This window comes from Canis aureus, chromosome 18, assembly GCF_053574225.1.
Source record: "Canis aureus isolate CA01 chromosome 18, VMU_Caureus_v.1.0, whole genome shotgun sequence".
Taxonomy (NCBI): domain Eukaryota; kingdom Metazoa; phylum Chordata; class Mammalia; order Carnivora; family Canidae; genus Canis; species Canis aureus.
In genome coordinates this window covers 32,401,213-32,415,875 of record NC_135628.1, presented here as the reverse complement: position 1 = coordinate 32,415,875, position 14,663 = coordinate 32,401,213, and the positions used below count along the sequence as shown (strand labels likewise).

Here is a 14,663-nt window from a genome sequence, read left to right as displayed (position 1 = left end):
TGAGCAGGGAGCCCAATGTGGGGCTCAATCCCAGGACCCTAGGATCATGACCTGATGCTTAACTGACTGAGCCACCCAGATGCAAATTACATGTTTTATAAACACGGCAAAGCAAATAGCTCAGTAACAGCAGCAGGAAAGTCACTGAGAGAGTTTCTAGCATGACAAGTCTAATTCTCCAGTCTCCAGAAAATAAAGCAGCTCTGTTCCATGTTTTCCTAAATTTCTTTGTTTTTTTTTTTTTAAGATTTTTTTCATTTATTCATGAGAGATATACAGAGAGAAGCAGAAACATAGGCAGAGGGAGAAGCAGGCTCCCCACAGGTGGCCGGATGAGGGACTCAATCCCAGAACCCTGGGATCATGCCCTGAACCGAAGGCAGACACTCAACTGTTGAGCCACTCAGGAATCCCTTCCTAAATTTCGTATTATAAATATCAGTGTAATAAGTTTCATCTCCTTTAAAGATGTCATTTCCACTATGGGAAACTTTATGATAAATTTCAATATTATTTTCCTTGGAATTCAAAAAGGATAGTAAGGGCTGATGGTAATTTGTTTACTCATATTAAATACCCCTCCCTGCAGAAAGGTTATATATTCCCACTTTCTGGAACTCAAAAATGGGTAAGTCCATTCTTTGGCCATTGACTATTAAGTGCTAGTTAGTGTAAATTCAGAGCAGAAGCCAGGAGATGGTTACCGTGTTCTTTTTCCCGATGCCATAACAACCATCAGTGTTCCGGCTTGAGACTGTACCGTCAGTGGTAATTCTGACACAGCACTGCAATTGACTCATGGTGGGTATATATAGAGAGAAACATGGTTTGTGTAAAACACTTAACACAATCTGGAATAAACTGGCTGATACAAGGCTCTTGTGACGTTGTATCCTTGAACAATCACAGCATCTGTCTTTGAGTTCCCAAACGGGTATGACAATAAACCTGAATATTGGGGTTGCTATGGTGAGTGTGCTTAAAAATTTGTTGAGCTTTTTTGGGGTGGGGGTTACATTAGGGGCACTTAGAAATGTGTGCATGTGGGGGGGCTTGGCTGTTATAGTTACTGTAGTTCTCACTGGCGTGTAGTGCCTTTGGGGTTCCAGAGGCTATACATCCTACAATGCATCAGAATCTTGCTCAAGAATTATCTAGCCCAAATATTCATTGTTCTGGTGGAGAACACTGGACCACACCAACTACTTAAAAACCTGCAAGTTAATTATATTGAAAAATAAAAGAAAGAGTGAAAGAGAGGAAGGAAGGAAGGAAGGAAGGAAGGAAGGAAGGAAGGAAGGGAGGGAGGGAGGGAGGGAGGGAGGGAGGGAGGGAGGAAGGAAGGAAGGAGAGGGAGAGAGGGAGGGAAGGAACATGCAGATTCAATAGTTATGTTTATAATGGATAAATGAAAGGTGGGTTTATCAGAATTTGAATTTTTATTCAAGAAGATTATTGAATCTGTTTGTGAAGAATATTCTGTTGTTCCTGACAAATCCTTGTTCAGAAAGCTATTACATTTCCAATTTTATGGAATATTCTTGAATCAGTTCTTTAATCAAAGGCTGAAATTTGAGGACTATCTTTCAGACATATAGTGTCTCCCCCCTCAGGATTTCAATTTTTACTAATATGGTTATGAATTTATTTATTATCTTTTTACCCTATCGAGTGTTTTTCCTGCCCTTTACAGAAGTATTTATTCTATTTTGCTACTCTCCTTAAGAGATATTATACATCTGAAGACAAATGTTATATATAGTTCTTTCGCCTTTGAACATACTGTACACACCTTGATCCTTCACCATGAGCACTTCATGGTCATTCTTTATTACTAGGCTATGATTTCCCTCTGTACCTTTTTGTTGTTCTAGAAAAGGATGTTTCCAAAGGGAATAAATTCAGTCAGAAGGGACTTTAGCATTGCATTCAGAAACTGATGAATCTTTTTCAACCTCATCTATTAGATCAAACATCATGTTACATCTCTCGGGTGATGGCTGACATTGTAAACTCATATGCGTGTTGCTGTTCCCTGTCACCTTGTTGCATCCTTTGGCATTACTGCTGAATTTCTCTCCTAGTCACTTCAGTGCTTTGCATTTGACACAAGCATTTCTCAGTTGTGCCAGGGCACCTCTGTCATTTTTTCTTTTTTTTTTCTTTTCTTTTCCTTTCCTTTTTTGTTTTTTTTTTTTGTTTGTTTTTGTTTTGTTTTTCATGATTTATCCATTTAAGCACCACCGTCATTTTACTGGCCTCACTGCTTTTAGCAGTACTTCCTAATTTAGTATCAGCTGTGAATTTCAGTGGAAAACATCTACTCCTTTCTATTTGTTTAACTAGGTATCGTATTTAACTTGCACCTTGCGGGCAGTTTCTATCATGAGGCCCATGCACCATAGTAGAATTCAAGTCTACCCAATGCTGAAGAGTCCGGCAACAAAGAGTCGTGTGCTATCTGGTCAATCTTTTGTTTAAAGCTAGGCAGATTAGATGATAAAGCATTGGCTTGTCCTGAGACTCAGAAAAAGATCAAATAACAGCATCAGGATAGAATCTTGGAACGCTAAGTGAATTAAATGATCCAGTGACATAAGTAACTATTTTCAAAAGCAACACAAATGTTTGAGGTCAAATCTATTTTCTCCTTCCCCTAAATCTGGATTTATTGTATACCTTGTCTGAAATCCTGGGGTGCATGCTGAATCTTTTATTCCATTTATTTTTATCAAGCCTGAGAAAGCTGTGTGAATGTTAATATGTACTGAATAAATCCTGTGATCACTGTAGCACCTTATAATGATGTGTTCCCAAGCTGCCATATCACGGTTGATTATTACTTCTTTTTCTTTGCAATCCTTCATTTAATTACCACTCCTTACATCGGTGTTAATATTCCTGACTATTTGAATTCATTTTTGAGTTCATGAGATGCTGTATCAAATATTTTGCTAAAATCCAAACGTATTACATCTCCCACATTGCATTCATCCACTAATCTTGTAATTTAATAAAAAAAGCAATCAGATTTGTTTGGCATGATTTGTTCTGTGTAAACCCATGCTGCTTATTGCTCAATGGTGCTTAAATGATAAGTAGTGCTCAACGCAAATTTCCTCATCTAACTTCTCATTTTAGCTCGGAAAAGTCTATAGTGTTTTTGTTCATAGATTTTCTCCTGGCACATAGTTAGTTTCTAGGTCCTAAACACCAGAGAACAGCAAGAACATATTAGTTTTATTACAGTACCATTTTCCTTTTTTTCTTTTTTTTTTTTTTTTGCTTTTCCATTATTTGTTTTTCCCATTTATTACCCCTGCATTTTCTCATTAGATTTTCCTTAAATTTATTATGTGAGTAATCCCTTTATTCTCATTTGCCTATAGCATCTTTTGAGGAAGGTGGTAACTGGTGGAGGGATGAGGACACTGAGAATAAAATATATTTCAAACATCTTTGAGAATAAAGGTCAATGCCTTGGTTATATTTATGCAACGTCTTTATCCATTTTAGTCATGTAATATAAGAAAGACATAGCTGTCTTTTACCCCTTAAGTCTGAATCTCATACTTACCATATAATATTTATTTCATTTTAATGGATTCTTTCATCTTCATTTGACCATAATTTAAATACTTGTTATGGGTTGAATTGTATCCTCTCTCCAAAACAGAGGGCGGTGGCAAGCTAACTGCAGTGCTCTGGAATGTGATCTTATTCAGAGAAAGGGTCTTTACAGAGAGAAATTAAATTGAGGTCATTAAGGTGAGCCCTAATGGAATATGACTGACATCTTTCTGAAAAGGAGAACTTGGACCATGGGGCAGAATCAGAGGGAAGACAATGTGAAAGGCACAGGGGGAAAAGGCCAACCACAAGCCAAGGAGAGAGTCCTGCAACAGATCCAGCCCTCAGAGGGTACCAACCCTGCTAGTACCTTAATTTTAAACTTCCAGGGCAGCTCCGGTGGCTCAGCGGTTTAGCGCCGCCTTCAGTCCAGGGTGTGATCCTGGAGACCCAGGATTGAGTCCCGCATCAGGCTCCCTGCATGGAGCTTGCTCCTCCCTATGCCTGTGTCTCTGCCTCTCTTTCTTTCTCTCTGTGTGTGTCTCTCATGAATAAATAAAATCTTTAAAATTAAAAATAAAAATAAACTTCCAGTCTCCAGGACTTCCACCACATTTCTGCTGCTTGACCTACCTAGCCTGTTTGTGTGACTTTGTTATGGCAGCCCTAGCAAACGAATACAGTACCTGTCCTCTATGCATATTGGTTTGTTCTCATCATTATTCCTCTTAGATTATACTTTTCAAGAACTTGCTAAACATTTCCACTTCTTGCTAATCACTGCTTTTATGTCCATGTACTACATCAGCAGCCTTTAAGGGCCTGTAGGAATCAAAGAACTCTTGAAGGAATGGGAAGAACAAAAAGGACATTCTATCTTCAGCAGTTTCCCCATTTGGGAGATGAATGATAATATTATTATTTGGGACTGTGAAAAAGACTGGACAATTCTGTTTCTTTTTCAGTTGCCAATGACTTGGGAGAATTGCTTCTCATCAACTGTACAAGGGCATGATGGGGCTGGTGGAAGAAACCAAACTAAGGGCCAACTCTTGGGTTTTCTCCTCAGGGCTCTGAATCGTCAGTAAAGTGATGTTAGCATGGGAAGATAGTTGGTAAACATTTATTTCAGTAGTGGTGGCCTGCAAAGATTTATCATTATTTCTTGCTACTGGGATTTTTAAAAAAAACGAAGTTCTTTATCATATCCATTAGTTTTGCCATCTTACTATCCTACTAAGCTTCTTTTCCACTTAAAACAGGTAGAGTCGCAGTGTATTCATTTTCATGGGGGTGTAGCTAAAATTCAGAAACCTTAAAATCTATCCGGCTCAGCCCCACAGATACTCATATAGATGCCTATGCCTCTCATACTTATAAACATCCACCATTCCCCGACTGATAAAATAGAAGATACAGGAATCTTTTATCTTGATAAACACCACAGATATGGAGGGGAGGGAGGTTAATTTTGTCAGGTCCAGGAAATAATCCCTCAAGTATATCTGTCCTGGAGGAACGGTATGATGCTTCAATCACAAAAAGTCATTCTGTGAGGCAACCCAAATGGAGTATCTTAATCATGCTTTCTGATCTAGAGTTCAGGTAGAGTGAATTTACTTCCAAAGTTTGAGAGTGAGGAGTGGGCGCTGTTAATAACACACAGGGACAATAAGTGGATTGTCCCAGGCAAAAGGGGATTGATTATCTCAGTATCCCAGAGGTTCTTAGGTGGGTATCAACCTATGAGCTGTCTGCTACGAAATAGTCATTGTCACTGTGAATTTGAAACGGAATGTATCAAAGACTAGAAATAACTCCATCTCAGAAGATGCTTTTTTCATTTCTATTGACCTTTTTAAGCATCAACGGTAGGTTGGGAACAGGGGGGCACTTGTCAGGGCAGATAACAAGGAAAACTACAGCATCTATAAAATGGGACCTCTTTGACTTGAAAACCTTCAGTTATTGTTGCTTGGAACCATCAACCATAACTAATACAATAACCCCTTCATAACAAAGGGAGAAATCCTAGTATGTACACATACACAGCAAGTAGGCATTTGATTAATGCTTTTTTTTTGATTAATGCTTTTAATCAAGATGTTTGAGATCAAGGCAGTCCAGAAGTTAGAGTCAGCAGTCTTCCCTGCCCTGATTTATAAATTTTGACCATCCCCTGCATTATGGGCCACATTACACTTAGTGACTAATTAAATGCTTCATTTAATGGTAATAGGCATGATTGAACATATAAACTCATTATATATATATTTTTAAAAGTATTCTTGCTTCCTACTGTCACTAGCATTCTTAAGGCTACTTCTTTACCACACTCCATTTGCATAGAATCCATACACTAAAGGATGGATATATCACATCCACTAAGTGATACACCAAACCATATAATTATCTAAGTGTATGTTAGATTTACATGGGTTAGTCTTAGTTTAAGTGCGGGGATCACTTTTTATAAATCTGTTGTATATTCCATATGGCCTACCTATGGAATGGGGCATTTTTTTCTAAAGATTTATTTATTTATTCATGAGAGACACACAGAGAGAGGAAGAGACAGGGAGCCCCACAGGGAGCCTGATGCTCACAAGACTCGATCCCAGATACCAGGATCATGCCTTGAACCGAAGGCAGATACTCAACTGCTGAGCCACCAGGCATTCCTGGAACAGGACATTTAATTTGAATGCAGAAAATGCACAATCAGCTGATGTTTAAAGCAGTGTTTAATACCAATTTGTGGAAAATTCTTATTAAGGGATTCTGAGAGATTAAATCAATGGATTTCCCAAATTAGAGCAAATTGCAATGAATAATCTCAAGTCTGTTCTAATATGAATTAATATTTACTCAATGAATAAATTAGTGCACAATGTACTTTTCCTTTGGGATCTACATATCCAAACATTTATTTTAATTTTTTCACTTGCTTTGGTTTTAGAAATATTGCCTCGGGGTTTCTACATAATCACAAATTTTTGTGAAAAAAAGTAAACAGCAAGTTGTGGGGAAGAAGTCATTTTTCAGTTGGTTCTATTTCATAATTTTCTTGATACTGAATTTCAGAGGTAAGCAGGCAAAATAATCAGAAGGGCAATTATGTGTGTTATTTGTAACATTTACTATTTACAAGCTATTCACAAAACAAGTAAAAATCAACAAACAAAATTGGAATGTATCACATTTGGGCCTGGTATTATATATCTGAGAAAAATTTAAATATAATAATAGAATCTTATCTCTTCACATGCTACCCTTTCAATAATGAAGTAAAAGTTTATTCCATAAGTGAATGATTCTAAACAAGCCACCCTAATCTATATATGATCGAGTACCACAATGCAAGAAATAGATTTTGAAAGGAATCTTTAAGAGACTTGGAGAATGCGAGAAAAATATTCTATTTCTTTTCACGTGGAAAGTTTTTAGTGCTTATACCTAAAAATATGGTGAGAGGACAGTGGAGAGATGCCCATTTTATCTTGATAGCCTACTTTAATTAAATATTGTTATTTAATTTAGGATGTTTGTGATTTAAAAAAAAATTATCTGAAATTATCACTGTCTTAAAGAGTTTAATCATAGCTTCAGTATGTTTGTGTTTTTATGATGTTAATCAAATCTATCATTTCAAATTTAAAAACCATGACGGCAAAATAATTTACTGCTTGACATGGTTTGTGTAAAGGGATTGTCTTTACTTGTTAACCTACACCTAAATAACGGAGTTATTTTCAAAACAGCCAGTAAGCTTATTATCTAAATGAACTTTTCTCCCTGCAACAATAATTGGGGCTTTGTAGATACACTGTTTATACATGTTTATTTTTTTTCTTTAATAAAGCCATTAAATGACAGGGTAATACCAGAAACAATCTATTAATGAAGAAACTGCAATATGAATTATGAGAAAGCAGAAAAAAACTGCATTTTTACCTTTCAATTCTAATATATGATAAGGTATTTTAATACTTTAAGAATAGAAGGATCTAGATGTTTTGGAAATAGTGGTTATGGTTGTACAACATTCTGAATGTAATTAATGCCACTGAATCACACACTTAACATGGTTAAAACTACAAGTTCTATGTTATATATACTGTACATTTTTAAAACAAAACAAAGAATTTAATATTTATGATTATTTTTAAGTATAAAGTAAAATATTTTTGTAGTATTAAAAGTAGAATAGTATTTTAAATTACAGAGTAAAAAGCAGTGCCCCCTTTTTGTCTCCTTTTTTTTCTCCCTTTTTTTCCCCCTTTTTTATTCTGCCATTTAAATTTGTTAAACTATAGGACAAGTACTTTTACTAGCTTTTCATAAAATTAAAATGTATATAAGATGTCACAGTCCCCTTTGTAGTAATGTGACATTAACAAAAAAAAAAATCAAGATTTCTTTATAAAATAGTTTCTATGCTTTCAGTTCTTTCTAATTTAAACATCTGTCTCTTGCTTCTTCTGAATCATGTAAATTCAAATTTACTGTGCCTTAAAAGTTTTCTGGAAAATCTATTACTTTCAGAAGTCATGTCTAATAGCATAAATCACAGGGGCAGTGTTTACAACTTTCTGACGAATTTGATCAGTACATCTGTCTCTTTTGGGAGCGTTAAGCTGTATCCTTCTCTAGTAGGGGGGAAAAACCCACCACCAACAAAGTGGTACTTCAATCATTTTGATTTCTAAATGCTTAAAGACTCAAAAAAAAAAAAATCACGGTTTGATGTTGCTGTGTTTAAATAGCACTTGATTTCTTTGTCAGATTTTTCTATAAAGACTATTCAAGAATGGTTAAAGAAATGTTTTAAGTAAGACTGTGTTCAGCAAAATGTGAATCATTGTTACATACATTTTTAAGTATTAGAAATTTAAATCGAGAAAGTAGTTAGGTCCAAGTAACAGAAAAAAAGTACAGCTTATGAATTTGCCTGTGATCACATGACATCTTGACACAAGGACGTTTTTGTTTGCCACAAGCCTCACTCAGCTTCTCCTCGAGTGAAGCCAATCAGTGATAGAGGCAGTAGCATATGTCATGCATGGTTGCTGGCTGGCACATGGGAGTCACTGAAATAATTTGGGTAGCTCCCTTCTACAAATTTCTTTCCGATATAGTTGCTGAAAGGATTAAGTGAAATAATATATTAAAAGAAATTAGAGCTTACAACTAGAAAAAGATTTATCAGATATCCTGGGACCTAAGTTACTGGAAAGAGAATAATACATGGGAAGTGGTAGAAGGGTAGCAAAGACATTACTCAAGTGCCTTGGTCATAAACTAAATGATTAAAATGATTCAGATGATTAGGAGCAAGTCAAAAATTTAGACAACATTTCTCAGTTTTAGATGTGCCACCATTCAGAGTGATCACAATAATACTTTCAGTTTCTGGGCTTTTATTTCAGATTTAAGTTTTGAGCATATTTAATTTGCTATAATCACAAATTTCATAGTATGTATTTCCAAACCATAATTTCAATACATCCAAGTGGATTGAAAATGTCTTCTCCATAGAAATATTAAATATCATTTTAGAATGGAAGAATATTGGAGTCTACATGCAAAATAAAAACAAAAACAAAAAACTGTACCCAATATATGAATTCCTGAACCATAGCTATTCTATATATAATTTAGCATTCTAAAATCATTACTTCTATAAAGGTGTCTGTCCACTCTCAAACTCTATTTTTCCATATTTTTTTATAAATAAATCTTTCTAAATGAGTCTTACTTTAAAAAAAAAAAAAGTTATAGTCAAGCCCTGAAAGTACCAGTTCAGTTCTAAGTATTAGGCCAAATTCCTCAGGATCCCGTCCAACAGTGATATCTTAGGGAATCTTGTTATGAAATTCTTATCACAATTGCTTAATATGCTCAATAGGCTTTTTAATTCCCTTCTCTTATTTTGAACCAACTTTTTTTTTTGTACTACTCTATTTTTCTCATCTTCACATCAAACTGCAACTGGAAAATAGCTCATTCACTTATTTTTAAGTTTTACTTTTCCTCTTTTAAGATACCCAGTATGAAACATTCAAATGGCCTTCTCCTCTAATGTTTTGTCACTATAAGTTCTGAAAGTGTTGCTAGATAGACAAAGTAGCTTATTTTAGATACGCCCAAAATCTAGTTAAATGCTATTAACAGTGGGTAGTAGATTTCTGTCTTTGTCATATAGATGACTCATACTTTAGAACTAAATAGTAATCCCTTGCAGATGTTGAGATCGTATAGTAACAACTCATACTAGGACAAAAAGAAATTTATTTAAAAAATATAACTCTGGCTTGGACAACAGATTTAACTGAGCTACTACTCTGTAATTATCACACTTTTTTTTTTCTCTCATTACATAATATTTACATGAGCGGTTATTCAAATCATGTAAAAGCTTGATGCGATTACCAGATGCTTTAGTGGAATAGGTAAACTTGAATAGAATGCTTTCAGTACCATTTATGTGAACTAAAACTATTTCAATGGTAAACAAAAATGTTTTTCAATAACTTCCAATCCTATCTTCATCAATAAGACTTTTTGCCCATAGGTAAATCAATCCGTATTTTTACAAGTGTCTTCATCTACATGATAGGATGAATAACACACCCTCCCCACACCCCTCCATAGCCCAGTCCTGTGAATGATACTAACTTCAAAGATGTCATCAAGTTAAAGATCTTGAGATGAACAGATAATCCTGGGTGGACCCTAAATGCAATCACAAGTGTCCTTAGAAGAGACAGGCAGAGGAAGATAGTAGACAAAGGGATGTGACCACAGAAACTGAGACTGGAGTGATGAAGCCAGGAGCCAGGAGCTGGGAGCCAGAAATGTCAGCAGCCTCTAAAAGTGGAAGAAGTTAGAATGAGATTCTCCCCTGGAGCCTTCGAAAGGAACAAGCCCTATACACACCCTTTGATTTTAATAGCTTTTGACTCATTTTGGATTTCTGATCTCTAGGGCTACAAAAGGATAAATTTGTGTAGTTTCAAACCATTAACTTTGTTATAGTAGCTATAAGAAATTAAAACAATCTGTAAAAAGGAGGTTCAAATAAATGACCTCCAAAATCCTTCTAGGATTTGAGAGAACTGCTCTGCACTGTTAGCTTTGTGAATTTTTATTTTTCAGCATAACTTAAGAAAGATCATTTTTCATTAGTTATTTAGGATATAACATTCTTTGTTGTAATTAGTCTGTTGGGTAATAGGCAGCAAACTCTAGGAGGATATTTCTTTTAGTTTATTTTACCAAGTTGAAGAAAAAAATATTTTTAATTAATTTTCTATGAGTAGCCAATTAAATTAGAAATTCAAAACACAAGAATCTTGCAGAAATCAGCTGCCAGATTTATTAATCTATCTGAAAATAAAAACACAAGCAAACAAAAGGTAGGATAAAAACAGAACTTAAAAAAAAAAAAAAGAAAACTTTAGATACATTTCCCAAAAGAGTTTATAATGCAATGTTTTGAACCCTTCCGTATCGGAAATATCCTTAATGTTGGCCAATTACTTATTTTGTTTTGTGATTCACTACCTTAAGCAGAAAAATAATTTGTCCTTAAATATTATATAATTAATACTAGTTCTTCCTTTGATCCCTTAAGATAACTCATAGTCCAATTCCTCCCCAACGGGAAATTAGAACTTGAAATTTGAAAAGAAAAAGAAAAAAAGAAAAAGAAGAAAATAAAAAAAAGGAATCCTCAATACAATTTCATTTAGATATTTTAAAGACCCACTTTTCATTTCTCCTTTAATTTCTCCAAATATGTTCTCTTTCCAATAAATCTTCAGCTGAATATGTTAAAATTTGTTTTTATTCTAAGTGCTGTAAATGGCCACATGAGCATAGTGAGGGGAAAAAGTTCTCATTTTTAAGGCATTATTAGCCCAAATGGGCCAAATGATATATAATGTATATGCAGAACAATCATTGAAATCACAGGTTACATATATATGTTGAAATTAAAATCGTTTTTTTTTTTTGTAGGATTAAATGTGAGTAGTATTGATTATGGTATGTAAGTTTCCCAATACCTGTTCAATTTAGATACAGAAGCTGTGACCTGTGTGTGCCATGTTGGAAAATCGGTTGCCAGGCAATCATCTTTCATCAGTCTTTCCTGTGCTTGTTAAGAAATGCTTTTTTAAGTTCATTTTGGCTTTGTGTTTAAGATATTTTTCTTAATATTTCATTATAGACTCTTAAAAATGTTGTTCCTCTGGGATATTGATGGATTGAACAAAACTCACGCTTCTTGTTTGAACGGTTTTAGCAAGCTATTCAAAGATATTATAACACCACTTACTTTTTTTTTCCCAAGGTGAATGAAACAACATATCCTGCTTTCAATATTTTCTCCAAATGCCAAACAAAAACAAAACAAAACCCTTTGAAACTTTAAATCTTTAAATCTTCTTTCAAACAATCCAATCACATTTACACAAGAGTCCCAAACAAGATGAGTATCTGTGCCAGCACTATGTCATACAACAACTTCCTCAGATTCTTTGACAGTTTGTAAATAATTTTCTATTTCACCAAAAGTTACAAAAGTTTCCACAGTTTCCCTTAGCAAGCTGAAGCTTACTCTTCATTTGTCAATGTGCATAAAAGCTGCTTATAGCATAGCATGGCATAAGCTATTTTTTAAGCAATAAATGGTTTGAGTCATCTATTTTGTCCTGAAATGCTATCTGTAGTTAACTGCATTGCTTATAAATGGTCATAGTAAATTCAGCATGAAAGAGAATATTACAGAAAAGACAGCAGCAGAAGCATTAGCATTATCTAATATTTATATATGTTATCAACATAACACAGCAGTAAAAGGTTTAAATGCATATCAACGGGTACCATGTCTAAAAATTACTATAGTACCTATTTAGTGTATTGGATATTTTTCTTAAGGAGTGCTTGCTGTATCTAGAACAGCATAATACGTGATTTAGTACAGTTAATTCTTATCGATTAAATAATGTTTCTTTATGTATTGAAGGAAGTGAGATAGATATTTTTTGCTTCATTGTGATCCCAGATTTAACATTTAAATGAAGATCTCAAAGGACCATGACATATCGTTATTTAACTGAAACGGGCTTCAAAATATTTAAACAAGAGTATGATGTGTGTCTAGACAGCAAGGTGGCACCAGGTACATGGGATGCTACTGGCCTGTGACTCGATTTGGAGCCAGAGTCCAAAACTGTGCCCCTCATTTACAGTCATGGTGATCATCACTCAACTTCAGAGAGAATGACCCATTTTATGGTTATCCTCTGTGAGTCATACAGAAAGCAAAACAAAACAAATAACAGCAAATGCGATCTCTAAATACCTTTTTACAACAGGTGCAAAACCAGTCATTTCTAACAATTAAACTGCCATTTACAGTAGGTTTTTTTTGTTGTTTTTTTTTTGTTTGTTTTTTGTTTTTTGTGGATTTTTTTTGTACACCTTGCAGAGACTCAGAAATGACAGGGGAAAATGCCCAAGGCAAATAGTCTCCAAGTGGATATTTACACAATGTGAATTAACTGTACCATAGATACCCAGAGAAAATGAACATTTTCTTATGTTGTTATGAAATCAAATAAACATGATATAGCTTCATCATACTTAAAACCTGTAGGACCCCATCCCAAGCCTAAGTAAAAAGTAATCCCCATATCCCCCCACCCATTCACCCATTATTTTCCTGTTACACAGAATAAATGTTTAGATTACTCCCACCCACCCTCAAATAAAGTGCGCAGTCCATGGCAGACCATAGAATAATGCAACAGGAAAGCCCCTTTTTGTGTATTATTATTTAAAAATAAAATACAAACAACGAAAATCAAACAAAGATTGAAGAGAACTCAGAGATTCTCTGCATCCTGCAAAAAGAGGAGAAGCGCGAGGAGGCCCTGCGTGACTGTCACTTGGATTAATATACATAGCCTTCATTGTAGGGGTGGGGGTTGCAGCAGCCCCCTTCAGGCATGTAGGCCATGCTCTCGTCAAAGTGAGACAGAGGCACTGTGTCCTCTTCATTGATGTGACGTTCCATGTCTGTCTTCAGCAGTGGGCGCTGATTATCTGGAAAGGCCATGGAGAACAGGGCTTCTGGATCACACACAAATTTGTAGACATATCTCTCTCCGGCCACCTGATGAAAACACAGAAGAGAAAAATCGATCCTTACGTATAGTGTGGGATGTTAACTAACTAGCTTCCTGGGGTGATTATGTCATGATATATGCAAACAGTGAATCCCTATGCTGTACACCTGAAACTGACATAAAGCTATCTGTCACTTAACCTCAGGTGAGCCACAATCTTGACCATCCCCAAATGGTAAAGAGCAGAGAAAGAAAAGAACAAAAACATGGTTATACACCAGAAAGGATGCATAACAAAAGGAAAGTAACCAAGTGTTAGCAGGTATCCATAAAAGAAAAAAAAAAAAATCTTACTTCAGTCCAATAGAGGGAAATGAGACCTTGAGCAATGATTGACCTTGAGTAATAATTACATTCATTCCAGGCACAGCTAGAAAGCTTAGCAGTTTGTTCATTTTAACATAAAGGTAAACTTACATTGTTATTTGGGGGGAGAAAAATCAATGATTTCATGCAAGCATCTCACAGTGAAATTTTTTTCCTTTGCTTTAGATAGTAGTATCTTTATTAAATAATTGGACCTTTACAACATAGTGTTTCCCTCTAAATATTAGATTTCTGAAATTCCTTAAAAGAAAAATGTGCTGTGTTCCTAATAAGACTAGACTAGTGACTCACTGATTCAAAAAAAGAACTGGTTCTTTTTTCTTTTCTTTTATTTGGGGGGTGGGGGGAATGACTGCATATTTCCATCTAAAAAAAAAAAAAAAAAAGAAACGAAAACCATAAGATGCATAGCCTTATTTAAATGAAAGATGGATCAAGAGGACAGCATGATCCTGGGTACATCACTTTTAAAAATGAAGGCAAGATGCATTAGACAGAAGTTAAGGATGTGTGTAAAGTGTCAAATTGAAGTAAGAGGTGTAAAAAAGTGAAAGGAATTTAAAATATACA

At 35.0% G+C, this 14,663-nt stretch overlaps 1 protein-coding gene across 11 annotated transcripts in view; it reads right to left on the bottom strand.

Annotated features, from left to right (window-relative positions):
• Window positions 1-8,973: 8,973 nt before the first annotated feature.
• Window positions 8,974-14,663, bottom strand: part of ETV1 (ETS variant transcription factor 1) — a 96,586-nt gene continuing 90,896 nt past the window's right edge. For all 11 annotated transcript variants that reach the window (XM_077856719.1, XM_077856723.1, XM_077856717.1 and 8 more), the window contains one exon: window positions 8,974-13,753. In XM_077856719.1, coding sequence (XP_077712845.1) covers window positions 13,532-13,753 — 222 coding nt within the window. In that variant the 3' untranslated portion in view covers window positions 8,974-13,531. The remainder of the gene's footprint in view (window positions 13,754-14,663) is intronic.